This window comes from Plectropomus leopardus, chromosome 12, assembly GCF_008729295.1.
Source record: "Plectropomus leopardus isolate mb chromosome 12, YSFRI_Pleo_2.0, whole genome shotgun sequence".
NCBI classification, from domain to species: domain Eukaryota; kingdom Metazoa; phylum Chordata; class Actinopteri; order Perciformes; family Serranidae; genus Plectropomus; species Plectropomus leopardus.
The window spans coordinates 17,283,040-17,301,840 of NC_056474.1; the positions used below are offsets into that span (position 1 = coordinate 17,283,040).

General features: G+C 42.0%; 2 protein-coding genes across 2 annotated transcripts in view; one reads left to right on the top strand and one right to left on the bottom strand.

Moving 5' to 3' along the window:
• LOC121950959 (protein unc-13 homolog A-like) overlaps positions 1–10,889 on the bottom strand; it is a 57,230-nt gene extending 46,341 nt beyond the window's left edge. The window contains 4 exon segments of the mRNA XM_042497103.1: positions 273–372; positions 582–611; positions 8,825–9,219; positions 10,034–10,889. Of these exon segments, the coding sequence (XP_042353037.1) occupies positions 273–372; positions 582–611; positions 8,825–8,846 (152 nt within the window). The 5' untranslated portion in view covers positions 8,847–9,219; positions 10,034–10,889.
• A 1,916-nt stretch (positions 10,890–12,805) lies between these two features.
• LOC121951934 (BTB/POZ domain-containing protein 2-like) lies at positions 12,806–18,428 on the top strand. The gene is made up of 9 exons (XM_042498431.1): positions 12,806–13,727; positions 13,818–13,937; positions 14,417–14,573; positions 14,939–15,044; positions 15,135–15,332; positions 15,466–15,658; positions 16,593–16,680; positions 16,787–16,933; positions 17,359–18,428. The coding sequence occupies exons 1-9, from the start codon at positions 13,207–13,209 to the stop codon at positions 17,518–17,520; spliced, it is 1,692 nt and encodes a 563-aa protein (XP_042354365.1). The 5' UTR covers positions 12,806–13,206; the 3' UTR covers positions 17,521–18,428.
• The last annotated feature ends 373 nt before the right edge of the window (positions 18,429–18,801 follow it).

An 18,801-nucleotide genomic window follows, 5' to 3' on the forward strand; every position in this document is an offset into this window, starting at 1 on the left:
GTGTCGAGGGAGAGCAGATGAAAAAGAGGTGGAGGTGCGGATGCGGAGAGGAAGAGCTACGTGAAACAATACAGGAATGAAGGGCACTTGGGATGGACGAGTGAAAAAAAGGAGGGAGGTTGATAGGTTGGTTGAAAGCAAGAGATTAAAAAAGCACTCAAGCAGCTGAAGTGGAGAGTAGATGAGAGGATGAAAAGAGGAAGCAGAGGAAAGAGCGAGGGAGAGGGAGGAACAGTGGGAGAAGTTTGGTCTGAAGATGATGAGGGACTCACAACATGAAGTCTTGCTCCCAGCTGGGCAAGTTGCCCCTGACAGCAATGGTTGTGCTCTTCACATTTTGTACCTTTAGAGTCACATAAGTGTTGAACTTCTCTGTTGATGGAGAGAGGGATGAAGAAAGAGAGTGTTGCATTAGAAAATAATAATGCAGTCCATGTTAAAGTCTACAGAGTAACTGACTTTCCATCCCTTCATTTCCATTTAACGGCTACAGCATGTAATGTGTTGGAGTCTGCTTAAAGATCTATGTCACATAACAGCGAGTCACTCTCTCTTTCTATTTCCAGGTTCCCAGGTCTTACCTTGGGGTCCATCCAGCTTGGCTTTCTTCACTGTGGACACACAGAGAGGGACAAAGTCACACACAGGAACACCATCTGCTTTCACTTCTGAACGCTCCTGCATCCTCTTTTCTGGCTTTTACACAGAGAACAGGCATCACGCTTGTGATTAATTGAAACAGTTCTATATTAAACTTGTGGAAATTAGTGTAAAAGCACAACATTGGCTAAGAATTTTAATACACTTGAAGCATATTTTTCACTCCCTGCTTACCGGCAGAGGGTATACAGTGCATATACATGATGTTTGTTGAAAAAAAAAAAAAAAAATGAAACTGCAACTATGCACATTTTTTGCCAAAAGGTCCAGACATGTTGGCACAGAGTGTGGTGGCAAAACATAAAAACACAAAGCGCTGGAAAAACACGGCATTCCTGCTGTGTTTCAGCAGTACGAGATACAGAAGCAGAAAATACAGTACATGTAAATAAAGCACAGAGCACAAATTAAAAAGATGACCAAAATATATATATTTACTTGTTTTGGTTCTGTCTGTAATGGTAGTAAATGTGTTGGAAAACCATGTCTTTTTCAGAATTTTAAAGGGACAGATAAAAAAAACTAAAATCAATAGTACATATTTTTCCTTTTACCTGTAGTGCTATTTATCAGTCTAGATTGTTGTTTTGATGGAGATATCAGCAATGTCTGACTTCTCTCCTTTATAATGAAACCAGATGGCACTCGGCTTGTGGCACCAAAAGAAAAAAAAAAAGTAAAATCCAACAGCGTCTTTCCAGAATTATTTTCTTTCTTCCAAATTACACACACAAAGGGGTTCTTGGTGGCTCAGTGGATAGAGCAGCACCCCATGTGCAGAGGCTGTGTCCTCGCCGCAGCGGCTGCAGGTTCAAGTCCAGCCTCGGGCCTTTGCCGCATGTCTCCCCCTCACTCTCTACCCCTTTCACACTCACACTGTCCTGTCAATTAAAAGGCAATAAAAGCCTGAAAAAAAATAAAATTACACACACAAAGCCACATAGAAGAAAGAATGCACCTAGCACCACTGAGCTAACTAACATTAAAGCCCAGCCAAGGAGGCACCATTAATGTTTAAATTTTGCGCTACAATGAGCACAAGCCTCTTGTCCATAGGTAGATGCAAACTTCCTTCTGCACAGTGCTATGATTGGCGGGTGTAATGCAGTAAAAGAATTTTTTTCCTAAATGAAACTGCTACCAACAAGGTCTGTGGATTCTTGAGTATTCGGTCATGATCTCTTTTTTGGTGCTTTGAGCAGCACAAGCCGAGTGCCATCTAGGTCTATTATACTGGAGAGGAGGCAGACATCTCTACAGCCGATATCTCCAACACTCGATAACTCACACCAAAAGAATCTATTGATAAATAGCACTACATGTAAGAGGAAAATACACAATGTTCAGATAAACTGTCTCTTTCACATTGAGCATACCAACTTGCAACAGCTCAATCGTGCCTGTTAACTTTATTATACAAGCATTTTAACAAAAGATTCACACCTTCATGCTTGATTAAACACAATGTTTTATAGGATTTTAGCCCAGGCTCTCCTCTGCAGCACCTTTTTTACCAGCTTTGACGTAACTCACACATACATTTTTAATGCTCTACTACCCGCTGCTCCACCATGCACACACATACTCCACATCCCCACACCACACTGCAGGTGTGCATAAATCACGCACACATACGTTTGCATTAATAAAATGCAAATGCAAGCTCAATACACTATGTAACCGAACCTGCACCTTTATCGCCCCCTGAGAAACGTGATTTGAACGCCAATTCACGACTTATCACACAGTATTCTCCACAGACCATCCACACCAGACCAGTTCACTATAGTAACGACCACAAAATGAAAAGTTGATGTAAAATTGCCTTAAGTCAGCAAGGCACTTTTTTTGTTTCTATTTCTCACCACTTTTACTTCGTATTTCTTTTATGAAACACACAAACTCAAGCTAAATCTGCAGCTTAAGTGCTTCACTCACACACACACACACATACACAGAGCAGTTTAAGTGCCATGCACGCACACACACACACATATTCAACTGCAGTGACTCATTCACAAACACCTGCAGCAATAACTAAAAATATATATTTATTAATTCTGCTTCCATTGATACCTCACCAACCTTAATGCCAACTCAACATGCAACACATTTAAACTCACATGTACACAAACACATCTGTGTGTTTGCATCTTTACTTAGAGAAGTATTGCACTGCTGGAAAGACAGTCCTTTCATTAAACTGGGCTGTCTATGCAGTAAAAGATGCAAATTGGGGCTACATGACCAGAAAGGAAGAAAACCTATAACAACCAGAATGCAATCCACTGCACCAGACCAATAAATGCTCCGGCTGTTCGGTGACGTGATGCAACTGTGTCAATTTGAGACAGGAAACAATATGGAGGCCGGCGGATACCAAACAATCCCATACTATAGCACAGTATAGTATAACAGTGCACTAAAATATGCTTGTATGCATATGACAAATAGGCAACTCAGTAAGAGAATCTTGATTCATATTTGATCAGCGCTGCTTAGTTTTATAGTTTGATCTCAGTTTTTTTTAGACTCCGTTTTTACAATAAAGGAAATAGTATGCCACCTTCCACCTGTTAAAAAAATTCTCACATTACAGCCAAACAATGCACTAAAATATGTTTCTGAAGACATCTTAGGCAAGAAACAGGCAATAAGTAACAGAATATTTGTTTATATTTGATCAGTGCAGCAGTTTGGTCTGAGTTTGAGAGAGAGAGACTCTTTCTCTCTTTCTCAATCCACTTCTATACTATTTAGCAGCTTTTACACAGAGATCGTGCTATAGGACCACACCGAAGCTCCTTCTTTATACCCCCTTTGCTTTTTTACACAGACACAAATTACGGCAGCATCTTTCCTCTCCAGTGTGTGATTATACACTGCATTGCAGCATCCCACAATCAAAAGGGCGTGACATGTAACACAACAGCATCGGCCTTTAGTGCGACATATAATACATGCCTTGGCAACGCTTTCTAAACAATAACAAAGGCATACCATGCCAATCACAATCATTTACCCTGTCTGTTATATGGCAGCGGATCTTGTCCTCTGCTCGGAGGGTAAGGAGCTTCATTGTTTTCCCAATTGGCAGGCATTTATGACCACTGCTCTTCGTCTTTGAATTAGCCACTAATTGCTAACAGCTGCTTTTTAAATCTCGCGCGGTGTGGCCACCAACGTAATACAGAATCAAAACGTCATACTTCCCCACCCATGTTCACATCTTAGAAGCTATTACACAGACCTTGTTTTTCAGCACTGCTACTACATGCCCCCCTTTCCGCGATCGGACGTTATATACAGAACGGCCAGGTGGCATAACAGTGTGACATTCCCACCTTGAACAGTTAATGCGGCTTTTGTGTCCGTGGTGGCGGGCACAAGAAAATGCAGAAGTACAGTCTGTAGTTTGAGCAACAGCACCAGGAGCTATGAGATGAGCTGGGAGATCTGTGCACTGGTAAGATGAAGGGAAAATTTATCATAGTTAATTTACACATACTACCCACATTGCTATGATACAAAGCTTGTAGAAAATCGGCAAAGTATTCCGTTAAGATCTAAATCCTGCTCTGGCACTGGATCAACATCCTTTGATGTTCAGTTTTCAACACAGCTGTAGCTGAAAGCCCACTGTAAATGTTAAAAAAATTAGATAATCCAACACAACACAGAGAAGATAGGAAAGGAACCAAGCTATGTATTCCTTTACATTGTTTAGGCAGACCACAATAGAGCCTGCTTCATGCTGTGTTTTACTGTCAACACTAAAACAGCCCTGGAAATATATCCGTTCATGAGGAGGATCAATAAAAAAGGAATTGGATTTTCAACAGTGGAAAGCTGAAGCTTAATAATACCATGCAATCATAAATCTCTCTGACAGGCTGAGTTACGATGAGAAATGTCCACAAGCCCCACGAACAGTATTTTGTCACAACTGTATGTATCTAAGGAGGTGGGATGACCTAAATACACAAATACTGTACATGTAAGTGCCAATAACTCATACACAATGAGCCTGTAAAGGGTTGTTACATTGGATCAATTGGCTGAAATGAGGGTTATGGGTGAGCAGCCTAGATTCAGAAAATGAGGTCAAAGCTATAACGATCTATCGCCATCTGGGTAAATGTCTTACAGCAAATCAAAGGGCTGCTTTATTCTTTAATCAGAGGATGCACAGCACAATGTGTACAACTCAACAGTAAATTTTGTGCAACCACATTTTTTAAAGCAGAGATTTCATTCAGGAAGTACTTCTGACACAGCAGACTCTGACTTATGGGAATTAAGCGGATTGCCAAGAAAACAGAGACTCAACAGGCGAATCAAGCAAACCCTTCAACATGAACTGTCAGTGAATGTAAAGTAGGGAGTGGGTGAGCTGAGTTCAGGCATCCAATGACAAAATGAGGGCTGACATGATTCAGACAGACAGCGCCTTATTCTGAAGGACCATATACACACGCAGATCTGCAGCAGTCCTTGCAACTGCTGACAGAGACATTACACTCCAAAGATTTAGTGTCCAAATCAAGACAGGGAGAAAACTGCACTTGAAAGTATGTGGAATATGTGCAGGAAAAGATGCCAAGTTTTTCAGAGTTAATCTGTATCTGTGTCTGAATTCTGCTTTGTCGGCAGATGCTCCAAAGAAATGCTGCCTATTCAAGAGGCACAAAGTACTGAGGAGGCCAGAAATAGCTCTAGTCAGGTAAGCATGAATGATGTAACAGGAACAGAAAGAGGGCTCTCTGCCAAGTCTCGTAGTCTACGACACTGACAGCCGCAGCCGGTGTTTATGAATGAATAACGTTCGGGGTCTTAATGACACCTGGGACTGACTCAGTGCAGGGACAGTCAGTGGGCGGACTTGGCGGTACCAGATGAGGTGGGGTAGCATCCATAATGGGCCTGACGTATAAAAGGTGACTTTGAAAACCCCATTTTGTCCCCATGTTGCCATTATTCCATCAACGACAAGCTCAAACATACCTCAACAGTCTCATTTACTGACCAGTGCTTTCAGGGCTGGAAATTAGCACCAAGTACCAGCCAAATGCAGGTAAAATAAGCAAGTAGCTGCTAAATTTTCTTTACTTACATGCCAAAAAACAATGCTAATCTATCAAGTGTCTGGTAGATTTTGGAATCCACCAGTCAAGGTGGCAGATGACAAAAAAGTTAATTACCAGCCCCCACATCTGATTAGTTGATCAAACAATCATTAATCATAAAATAATCATCTTTTATAATCATCGTTCGTTCAAGCAAAATTTCTAAATATTCAGATTTTTTTTTATCAACTCTAGTGTGAGCTGTCCTTGTCTAATGTAATTTAAAACTATATATTTGGGGGGTTTTAAATGTTGGTTTGACAAAACAGGCAGTTTTAACACATCACATCAGGCTTTAGTTAATTGTGATTAGAAAGGGGGGGGGGGGGGGGGGGGTGTAGGTTATGATTATTATCATTATCAAATAATATGCCAAGTATTAATTAGTTATTGGTTGTAAAAAAATGTCATCTTCAAATGTTTCCAATGTATTTTCTTTGCATCACTCAATGAATAATTACTGATTCATACTGGGACTTTTTTGTGCTTTTAATATACACGAATCTGCCGTCACACTGGCGACCGCCCTGTCAACCACCTATACGCGAGAAAGTTCCCCAAAAGAGCATAGTGTTCTGCTGCAGGGCTGTGATGACGGGCAGGTGCTTTGGTGAACGTCACTAACAGAAGTGCAAGCTAGCTTGACGACGTAAAAAATGGCACATTTTAACAAGACCAAGGGAAATCGCTGAAATAACCGAAGAATCAATCATACATATTCAGTCAAAATTAATCAGTCATCTGAAGTTTGGTAGAAATGTTATCACAGCCAGGTATTCAGACACTAACATTACCAGCTCCTCCATCTTGTTAATGGTAAATGGCCCTGCACTTCTATAGTATAGTATACTTATTTTAAGTGCTTTCACATTACGAGTCACATTCACTCATTCACACACACGTTCACACACTGGTGGCCAAGGCTACCGTACAAAGTGCCACCAGCTACGCAGTTTTTATGTACACATAGACACTCTGACACTGATGGAACAGCCATCAGTAGCAATTTAAGGGTTCAGTGTCTTTCCCAATGATACTTCAACATGTTGACCGGAGGAGCCGGGGATCAAAACTGACAACCTTCCGATTAAAGGAAAGACCCACTCTACCTGTTCGTCTTTCTGCTTCCGTAAAGCCCGCCCCCCTTCAGCTACCACCAGAAGTCCAATGTGGTGAACACTGCTCAGCACAGCAAAATCGGTGCACTTTCACATGAGCGGAAACTGCCTCAAAGTCATACTGCAATGTTCAAAAACCACCTCTCTTCAGCCGCCACGCTCAGAAGTCACTTCCAGGCTCAGAATGGACCCACAACCCACTTTTGGACCACAACCCACCAGCTGGGAACCATTGATATAGACCAACCATTGATCAATCATTGAGAGAATTCTCAATATTAAAAATCATGGTTATGTGCATATTCCTGATTGACAGTATTGGGTTTAATACCGAAACCACAAATTAGGGGTCGACAGGTTATCAGCCTAGCCGATTATTGGCCCATATATTTGGTATTTTGCCGATTATTTATACCTGCATTTTATTTTAATGATCACTGATAAAATGAATGAATTAAAAAGTGCAAAGAAAGTGTCAGCATGGGAGGGACTCTTGTTTTCGCTATTTTTATTTATCCATTTTTGGTTTAAATTTTCACTTGACATTGTTTAAAAAAAAAGGTTTTGTGAACTTGCTGTAAGTAATGTGGAAAGTTTCAGTTTTGTGTTGGAGGTTGTTATATTACAAATTCTAAATAATGACAGAAATAATTTTAGTTTAATTGTAAATGCATATCGGTTAAAAATATTCGTTATTGGTTTCATTAACTACTAATAATAAGTACCGGCCCTGAAAAAACCAATAGGCCTATCAGTCGACTCCTACCACAAACATACATTTTTTGCTTAAAATCAAGTCAAGTGAGGACAAATTGCCAGAACTTGTTCATTGTCATTTCTGTTTTCTCCACTGTGAGTTAACACCACACTGGCACACATTTTGAGAAATTTGTTCCTGCAATTATGCTGATTCAACCCCTATCTGTCCAACAAAAGATGAAACCGGATGACCACAGAACTAGAGGGGTCCCCTCTAACTCAGCTTGGCCTGCATATATATATATATATATATTTTATATATATATATATATATATATATATATATATATATATATATATATATATATATATATATATATGTATATATATATATATATATATATTATTTCTTTAGTTTAAAATCAGTATTAAATTATATATATATATATATATATATATATATATATATATATATATATATATATTCAGATATTCCACCTGAATGTGAGGCTGGAGGTGGTGTTACTTTATGAGCAATCACAGCAGATGCTTATTCATCGCACTGAGAGGCAACAGTGTCAGCATCAGGTGCTTTCGGGGAGTCTGGTAGGAGGAGGTGACGCATCGCTTCAGGGAAAACGTTGATAAAGGAGTGACGAGCATCTCCAGCCGAGTATTCCCTCACGACTCCAGCGGAGCGGCAGCGCGGAGGCGGCGCCGGTGCGGCAGCGGCAGGGGCTTTTCCTCGTCCTCCTCCTCCTTTGACTCACTGCCCACGCATGAATGAACAGAGCGGATGGCGCGCGCGCGCGCACACACACATGCACACGCACACACACACACACAACACCAGGGGAGGAAACAGCGGTTCTCCTCCTCCATGGAGACATTTATAGAAACAGTCATGTTTGCTTGTATTAACAGTCACGACTGCCTTTAACAATTTTTGCTGCCAATCATTCATAAACGGCGTCTTTTAGTAAATTGCACAAACATGTCACTCAGCAACAGTGCCGTTAAAAGTGTCCCAGTGGCATCCCCCACTATAAACGTGCTGTGTTTCCGTAAGCTGCTGTGTAATTTAATGACTGATCAGCACAAACCCTCTGCTGCTACACAGACTTTTCTACGGAGCTGATAACCTGCAGGCTCTGTCAAGACAACTGCTGCAGCTAGCACTTCAATAAAATCAAACACACAGGCTTTCATTTCGTCTCTTACCTCCCACACATAGCAGGGACATCTCTGGTAGCGGCGTGAACGTCCCCGGCTGTCCTCTACTGAGTGCTCCGTGATTTGTTTGGTCAGTCCGTTGGTCTCCTGGTTACAAAAAAATATATTTAAAAAAATAAACCGGCAAAGCGTTACCCTAAATGGTAACGGAAACCGATTAGCATCATGTCAGAGGCGACTCGTCTGTTTCTCCGCGGAGCTGTTGCTCTTCTGGCAGGACAAGACACACAGGAGTGAAATCCTCGCCCCCCCCCACCCCCCTCTTATGCCTCCTCTGCATTGCCTCAGCTCTCCTCCGCCGCTGCTCCTCCTGCGCGCACAGCCATCTTGTTTCAGCAGCAGCAAACCTCCGCGCGACGACAGCTCACCCGCGCCGCGCCGCCCTGACGTCACGGTTGATGAGTAGCAGGCAGAGAGAGAGAGAGAGAGAGACGCGGGGTGAACGGAGGAGAGACGGGATGGGGCTGAATTAATATCAGCCAGACCGGTGTAGCCTAATGCACTCAGTGATGCCAGGAAGGAATTTCATTCATTGTTTGTAAAGTTACAAATGTATTTGTATGTAAAACTTGTCTTTTCTAGTATAGTTTTCCTAATATAGGCCTACCCACGTTTGCAAACTGCATTTATAATGTAGCTGTTATCATTTTTATTTTATTGAACTTGCCAACAAACAGCACCCTGGCAGCCCAGCTAGCATTTTTTGGTTCTGAAAAGAGACTGGTAGCCTACAATGCAACCAATGCAGTTTTTTAGTAACGTTTTCAGCTGCTTCTTATAGTTCCCAGAATGTTCTTCTCATAAGATAACATTCTCTATAAACATCAAAAATGTAAAAAAAAAAAATTGTTTTTTTAATGTTAACATCACACACATTTTCAAAAAAAAGGTCTGTAATCTCAGTCCCATAGAGTGTATATATAAATGGATGACACGCCCCCGTTTACACCCATTAGGTCTATGCTTAAGTGAGGTTTAATATCTGAGATGTGATGTGATGTCATTGAGAACCAGATTCTGCGCAGTAGTGATGTCAGCAGGGGGGAGTTCCCGCCACCACACCTCACCGACCAATCACAAACAGCTCTATTAAATGTGAGCACCCAGATTGGCTGTCACATCTGTCAATCATGACAGAGAAGCTCCTTTTTGTAGAATTCAATAACACATTAAAACTAAACATATAAAAATGAGCACCTCAACAAAAACAGGGGGGCACAAGGGGTTCTCGCGACCTTGGAAAGCAACTCCAATTTCCAGAAGAAATCGCCAACACCAACCGCCGACCTGACATAGTGCTTTGGTCAAGATCAACAAGGCAGGTGGATCTTCTGGAGCTGACGGTACCCTGGTAGGAAAGTATTGAGGAGGCACACGAGCGTAAGCTGAGGAAATACCAGCCCTTCATCCACGACAGCCAACAGAGGGGGTAGAAAGCCTGTAACCTTCCAGTCGAAGTGGGTTACAGGGGCTTCCTAGGGCAGTCACTCTGGAGAGCATTAGGAATTCTTGGAGTTAATGTGTCTGTCTGCAAAAAGTTGGTCACAGACATCGCCAGGTGAGCAGAGACGGCATCGAGGTGGCTCTGGCTGAAGAGGAGTGACCAGTGGGGCAACCAGGCTGGCAGAGTAGGGAGGGCAGCGCTAAGTGGTGAGTGGACCTGAAGGATGGAGGGAGCGGTTCCAGGACACTGGTTCCACTGACAAGTCTGCCTGAGGTGTTGTGGGCCAATCGACGAAACACCATTGACGGTTGGTAACCACCTGAAGACCCTGTGTCGTCACATGTCTGAACCACGAGGCTCTGCCTTAGATGGAACAATGAAGAGAGCAGTTTCTTGTATGCCATCCACTTCACATACAAAGAGCAGGGGGAAACTCCTGCCAGGTGCAGCGGCTGTGATATAACATCATGTTCTGTAACTTTTTGTATCTTTGTGGTTGTTTAGTGTGTCTTTGTTGTTGCTTTGCACCTCTTTTTGGTTGTTTGCCACTTTCAGTAGTTGTCTTGAGTTTCTTTGTGTGTTTTTGCAGCTATTTTGTATCTCTTTGTTGTCTTTTTGCATATCTTTGTGATCAATAAGAGCGTCCTCAAGTGACATTGTGCAGGTTGGGGGGGGGGGGGTAACACTTTGGACCCCTGGGCCCCGTAAGGCCCATTCCAAAATCTAGCCATGGTGTAAATATCAGGGCAGTCAGCAGTTTTGCACTGGGGCCCATGCGGTGGTGGAGCTCATCTTCTAGCAATATTTTGGGTGGAGAATGACTCATTCCAAGTGATTCATCTGCCACCCCGGAAATGTGGCAGGGGCATAATTATATGCTTATTCTAAATTAACTTTAAAAAATACAACTATAAAACAATATTCCATCATTAACGGGTAGGCCTAATTACTTCTTTTCTGTGAGGGTACAGATATGCAATAATGATTGCGGGTTATTATGTTGTCCAATGCCATGGCTTGTCTGGCTAAATGCCCTTTTTGCAAGACTTTATTTTTATTTTTTAAATCATTTTATGTTTGCTTTTTTTTGGAATTTGGTCCATGGCATTAATTCTCAATTAAAATCGTGTTGTGTGCCCAACATCTACATTTAAGTTCAGCCCCTGTCCCTGAGTCTTCAAGCAGCAGAACATACTTAGCTTGATTGTTGCAACTGAATAAAGGCCTACTTTGTACCTTTGAAAGTAGCTTTATGGTTGGTTTATTGTTTAATTTATTCAAAGAACAGCATTTTCTCATTTTGTGTGAAGACAGGTTAATTTTGAATGGTTATTTATTTTTTAGACCACAAATGTGTACACAATGTGGTATTGCTTTATTGTTGATTGCTACAAATAAATGTAGAGTGAATTTGTATGTGCAGCAACTGCTAGGTGCATATAGTATTGATCGTGAGACACATCATATGTACGCTAGACAGCCATTTCCCTTACTCATTAAGCCCCTTTACCACTGCACAAAAAAATGCTAGCAACAGCTAGCAACAGCTAACAACTGTTTTTTTTAAATGCAACAGGAAAGTAATCAACATTCAATTGACTCTGCAGTTGCCACAGGTATTTATCATCTCCAGCTCTGATCGACATTGATGGAAACACAACACCCAGGTGATCGTGCTAATTTTAGCCACTTAACTGGCGGGATACAATGATGTGCCACAACTGTTAGTGTCCACCTAAGCAGCGCTCACACAATGATCCAACTTAGGCTGCACCAAGTTTGAAAGCTAGACTGAATAAATGAGTAATGTATAAAGAGAAGTAACCACTGTTTTCACTCGCTCCCTCCAGGCTGCTTTCTACCTGTCTACCTGGCCTGTCTGTGATGTCGAGTACACAGCTCTGCTTTACTGGCAATGATGAAGCAATCTATAGCCTATTTTGAGCAGGTTTACCCTTGTTTAAAAAAACCCATGTGCACGCCCTAATGCCAAAAATTTACTGTATGTTATTATTATGCCTTATGTACACCCGGCAAAGCGTGCTATCATTAAAAAAAATAAATAAATAAAATGGGGGTGGGGGGGCGCTTTTTGTCACTTGAGCACCAGCCCCACAAAATATTGGCGTACAGCACTGGTTTTTGCACATATTCAACTTATCACTTCACTGCATTTATCTGACAGCTTTAGTTACATTACAAATTAAGACTTTCACATAAACACTTCCTAAAATATATTTTGTTATAAATTAAATTACCCTAAAGTTAATACACTTACATCTGAAATGAGAAGTTGATTTATTTCTTTTCTGACTGTCAGAAAGTAACTGGCAACTATTTTGATGACGGTTACAAAACCATCAAAGATTTTGTGAAAACATAACTTAAGCTGCTCCAAAAAAGATGGTCAACCAGCTCAACTATGTTAAACTGTTTTCTTTTCAGTCAGATTATTTCAGGGTGTGTTTTTCTATTTTATTTTTTAACTATTTTAAGGTTTGGGCTGTTTAAAAAAACAGTTTAGGGGTGTGTTTTTTTTTTTTTTTGTTTGTTTGTTTTGGGGTTTTTTTGTTTTGTTTTTTTTTTTTTTTACATATTTTCTCTTCATTGGGTATTTTACTTGTAATACTTTACCATAGTTTTTTCTAGATTTGACTTACTTTTCTTGAGTAGCATTTTCATTGCAGGACTTTTCCCTATAACAGAGTATTTTTTCACAGTGTGGCATTAGTACTTCTACTTCGATAAAGGACCCGAGTACTTCCTCCATCACTGGTTGAATAATGAACCTCCAGCGCAGATGGATAGCACCATGTAATACAAATAATAAACGCCAGGGAGCAGCTACAGGCAGATATGACTGTTGAAACTACCAGAAATACTCAAACCGATGTAGTGTGTTGTTTACGCCTACACTCGGCTCAAGATGGCTGCTGGAGACAACAGCGGCAGGCCTCATTGCCTTAATTTCTCCGGTCCGGGTCCTCTGGGAAACAGCCAGCCCAGCAACAGCGTTTTCTCCATGCCAGCATCCAACGGCGGTGCGGTCGGTGCGGCCGGCGGAGCACAGGGAGCAGCGAGGCGACCCAATCCACAGCTAGGGCCTGGAGGGGGGGAAAGCAACGGTGTTTCGACCGGAGCTCCGCCGACTGCGCAGAACTCCCTGCAGCAGTCCGCTGCGGCAGGTGCTGCGGCAGCCGGAGCCATGGCCACCCCGGCGTCCAACATGGCAACCACCGCGGCGTCAAACGCGTCGGCAGCGGCGGCACCGACCGCCACTCCGGCAGCTGCGTCCGTGCTGGTGTACCGAGAGCCGGTGTACAACTGGCAGGCGACGAAGAGCACCGTGAAGGAGAGGTTTGCTTTCCTCTTCAACAACGAGGTGCTGAGTGACGTGCATTTTCTGGTGGGCAAGGGGATGGGTGTTCAGAGGATACCTGCGCACAGGTAAGAAACTGCAGCGCTAGCTAACTGCGAATCTGCAAAAGACGCCGCCTGACCTCTGTGTTGGTCTTTGCTGTTGTTGATTGTTGCCAGGTTTGTTCTGGCTGTGGGGAGCGCAGTGTTTGATGCCATGTTCAACGGTGGGATGGCGACGACCTCAACGGAAATCGAGCTTCCTGATGTGGAGCCAGCTGCCTTTCTGGCCCTGCTGAAGTAAGGAGCGTGCGAGGGAGAGCGAGCCATTTAACTGCTAATGCGCGCGTCCTGAAAGTGGGCGTGTTTTTTTTTTTTTCTTTCTTAAATTGAATTTGTCATATCAGCAGTTTCGAAATAGAAATAATTTGCGGGTAAACTGAAGCACATGCAATGCAACATAAAATGCATTAATGATGTCATTATTATTACCTCTGTTAAAAAAAATCAAAAATACTATTGGCAACGTGATACTGTGGTGAAGGCATGATCGATGATTTAAATAAAGCATAACGTTATCTGTAACTCACTTTCAAATTTGTGAAACCTTTATTCAGTTAGTGAAAATGCACCTGTCATGCAATTCACAGCTTTTTTCACATGTAGACCACACTGAACCAGCACACTTGGAATGCGGGTTATATGAATAAACTGGCTTTGCCTTAAGTTATGGCACAATAAAATTTGAATTTCTCATATAAGTTTTGGACTTCCTTCAGGTTTCTCTACTCTGATGAAGTCCAGATCGGGCCTGAGACGGTGATGACCACACTATATACAGCTAAAAAGTATGCAGTGCCAGCCCTGGAGGCTCACTGTGTGGAGTTCCTCAAGAAGAACCTGAGGGCAGACAATGCTTTCATGCTTCTCACACAGGTCTGCTGCCCCCTCTGTGAACAAGTTCTTGTCTGTGACTTGATGTGTTTGATTGATTTTACTGTCTTTATTTTTTAACGTCATTTAGTGAGAAACTGCAGCATGTTACAGCTCCTAGTTTTGCTGCCCTAGATGTGGTGTGCCAAAACTGTCAGTATGATGCACAGCAGAGCTGAAATTTTAGACCCACAGTTAGATATCGGTTTATGTCGATGATACTATATAGTCCTACTCATAGTTCTTAGTGCAATAGTTCATTTCTGCAATACAGAACCAAACATTGAACTGTCATTCTTGTAAGTGCAGATCTCAATTCTGAATTTTTAAAATGGCTGTGTAATAAAAATGTGCATTTTTTGTTTCAGGCACGCTTGTTTGATGAGCCTCAGCTTGCCAGCCTCTGCCTAGAAAACATTGATAAAAACACTGGAGATGCTCTCGCAGCTGAAGGCTTCACGGACATAGATTTGGGTAACTTGTGAATGTTGTCATTATTGTCACATGTTCTTTTTCACAATAACAACATATTGACCACTGGTTTTTCTTATTTCCCTCCTTTAGATACATTGGTGGCAGTGTTGGAGAGGGACACTCTCGGGGTGAGGGAGGTGCGTTTGTTTGGTGCTGCGGTGCGTTGGGCAGAGGCAGAGGCTCACAGGCAGCAGCTGCAGCCCACGCCTGAGAACAAGCGCAAAGTGCTTGGCAAAGCTCTCACGCTCATCCGCTTCCCTCTCATGACCATTGAGGAGTTTGCTGCAGGTGAACAGAAACACTGTAGCTTTACTTGTGTTTGTCTTGCTCTCGCTTTTTGTCGATTCTTCTTTCTGCCAAGACAATCACACGACACGTTTCAGACTCTGATTGTCCTTGGGTCTTGTCCTTGTTCCTTCAGGTCCAGCCCAGTCCAGTATTCTGACTGACAGAGAGGTGGTGAGTCTCTTCCTCCACTTCACAGTAAACCCAAAGCCTCGTGTTGAGTTTATCGACAGGCCTCGCTGCTGCCTCCGCGGGAAGGAGTGCAGCATCACACGTTTTGGACAGGTAGAGAGCCGCTGGGGTTACAGCGGGACAAGCGATCGCATTCGGTGAGTGCTATGCACTTAAATTTTTTAAATCCTCTGCTCCTCAATGTGCATGCTGTGCCAGAACCATAGTTAATGCTTTTTCTGCAGTCACAAGTGAAAGTGTCAGCTGTCAAAAAAGAGGTCTTTTTGTAACTAGGAAACAAAATTAAAGGAATACTTTGCATATCAATTAATCATCCCGTGTTTAATTGAATTTGTGAAGAAAATGCCTTCACAGTGAGTGACGAATTCAAAGATTAATAAAATTCTTCATGAATGGAAGCCATACATGACAGCCTTTTAACTACAGTAAAACTATATCAAATCCTCCATTCACAAACTCTCACACAAGTCATGCAGTATAATCCACGTCTCATTTATTCAGTCGTATGCTCAGTTTTTCCCAAACACACAGCCCTTTCTAATGAGGAATTGAATTTAAAATGAAAACTGCTCTCTTCAAAGCCAAAGTGCATTGACAAAAACAATAGATCTACCTTACTGAATACAGGAGCTGCTGGTCTCGATCAGTTTGTTTGTGTTATTGTGCGACTTTGGTGTTTTACAGGGTTAGTTCAGGTTCAGTGTTAGACCAGCGGCCTCTGTGTTCAGTGAGGTAAAATTAGTTCAGTTCCCCATCAGAAAGGGCTGTCTGTTAGGGAAGTAACTGGATAAATGAAACACAAGATGGTTTGAGATTGAAAAAGGATGTTTCGATATAGTTTTCTGTTGTCAAATAGGGTTGCTTATGACCTTTTGAATTTTCCTCATTTTTTCATTGCTGATACACGTCAGAGCCCTGTGAGTTAAACAAACTGTTTTCCCAAACGGTTATTTAGGGGTGAAGTATTCCTTTAAATAACACATTATGAATACCGTTTTACTGCGCTCCACACAGTTAACTATCACACCCTCTTCCTTTCTTTTATATTCCTGTTCTTTTTTTTCTTCTCAGGTTCTCAGTAAACAGAAGAATATTTGTGGTTGGGTTCGGTCTCTACGGCTCAATACACGGACCCACAGACTACCAAGTTAACATACAGGTGTGGACCTGAACCCTTCAGAAACTTTGTCACCAGTTTCACTGTACGTTGTAGGCATGCAGTATAACAAGATGTGTATGTTTGCGTCTGAACTCTCTTAATGCAGATCATCCACACAGACAGTAACACAGTGCTGGGCCAGAATGATACAGGCTTCAGCTGTGATGGGTCGGCCAACACCTTCAGAGTCATGTTTAAAGAACCAGTGGAGATATTACCCAATGTCAACTACACTGCCTGTGCTACACTGAAGGTCTGTGATGAGTTCGTAATAACAAATACAAATGCAGCACTACACTGTTTAGGAGAGCATGCTTTTAATTTCCAATCTAATAAAAGATACGCTTTTTTTTCAGAGCTGCAACTAACTATTATTTTTCTTTCATCATTTGGTCTATAAAATGTAAAAAGTAGTGAGAATTTCTTATTCTTTTTCACAGCATTCAAAATGAGACATGGAGAAATAATGAGAGATGGAGAAATAATGTTGCTACTAGTCTATCCCTCTGCTTACAGGAGCTAGAGGCTCACAGCTGCAGGTTCAAATTCACGGTTATGTAGCTAACGTTAGCTAGAGCCTTGAATCACTACACCTTGCTGCTTGCTGCTGCAGACAACCTCAGTGCCTCTATGCAGCAATGGCTCTGCCAGTGTATTCACCCTCTGTCCGTCTTGCAGGGCCCAGACTCTCATTATGGGACTAAGGGAATGCGCAAGGTAACACACGAGTCATCATCCACTGGCACAAAGACGTGTTTCACCTTCTGCTACGCGGCGGGCAACAACAACGGCACTTCTGTAGAGGACGGACAGATTCCTGAGGTCATCTTCTACACATAGTCACCTCTGACAAAGCTATGATCTTCCATCAAATGTGACAACCTGACACCAGCGCGGGGCCACACCTCAGCAGCCGTTCTGGGGACTAATCTCTCAGACATCATACTGTTCCCTCCATATAGTGCACTACTGTCGGCCACTTTGGGAAGACAAATAGCGATGTAGGTCACTACATGGGGCGTAGCTTGTCAAATGAGATGCTGCCTGTCTCTCTCGGCAGCTTCCTCTATCCCTTTGTGTTGTAGTGATGCCAGCCTCTGAAACAGACATGACTGTTACAACTCCACAAGGGAGGGAGGGAGGGAGGGAGGAGCCCCTCAGATTATTCACAGTATTGATGTCGCTGCTGTGGATTGATGGCATAAAGCTTGACACTGAATTCTACTTAAGATGTACAATTCCCCTTCCTGTACTCCGCAGCATTAGTGCAGGGGAGTCACAACTGTATGAATGTACAGTTCATGAGATTTGCCAAGACAAGATCATCATCACAGTTCAGTACAGACCAGCATTTCACTCAATCCCACATCAGCTGTAACTTCCATAGACTTCATAGGCTTTACGAACACTTTGAATCAAACTCCTTATTAATCTTAACAACATGGTAATGCTAAGCAATTTTCAGGTTTCTACATACAGTACAATCTGTGATATCTTGCGTCCTTGCTTGGTAGTTGCCTATACCCAAGATACCTTGCACTTCTCGGCCTTGCATATGTTCATTTGGTTGTTCTATGGATGCACACTAACTCTTCAGATATGTTTCTTTTTAGCTTTGTTTTAAAAAGTGAGGGCGGAAGAGCTTTCCCTCTTGGTGCGGAAGTTAAAGGGTTGTATATTAAAGTGGCATTTATTAACATTATATATGTAACTTGAATTAACTATTGATTAAAGAGTGAAGAAAAAGAGTATTGTGGTGCTTGTGTTTTTGGAAAAGGACCCACCACAGCCAGGAGAAACACTTAACTTATAGAAAAAAACCCAAACATTTTGGGAAACATTTTATAGGGTTCCCTCTTTTCCTTGATATCAAACTTTGTGACTTTGTGAAAAAAAGTTCTTGAGTAAAGACATTGCCGAATGAAAGTGCTTGAATCTATATATTTTGTGCAAGAATAGAAATTGTCTATATTAATCAACTTACATAATATATTGTTTTGCTGTGCTGTTAGAGAAGACAAGAGACCACATAGTCAGCCATCATTGTAACACACAGCAAAACTGATTTACACATTCACACTATTTTTTTCTCTCTCTCATCTGTGTGGTTATGTAAAGTTT

What these genes read in the sequence shown, in the direction of transcription:
- LOC121951934 (XM_042498431.1), top strand. Translation starts at nt 13,207, where the DNA reads ATGGCTGCTGGAGACAACAGCGGCAGGCCTCATTGCCTTAATTTCTCC. An exon ending in CTTCACGGACATAGATTTGG is followed by an intron (nt 15,045 to 15,134) that starts GTAACTTGTGAA and finishes TCCCTCCTTTAG; the next exon opens with ATACATTGGTGGCAGTGTTG. An exon ending in ACTACCAAGTTAACATACAG is followed by an intron (nt 16,681 to 16,786) that starts GTGTGGACCTGA and finishes CTCTTAATGCAG; the next exon opens with ATCATCCACACAGACAGTAA.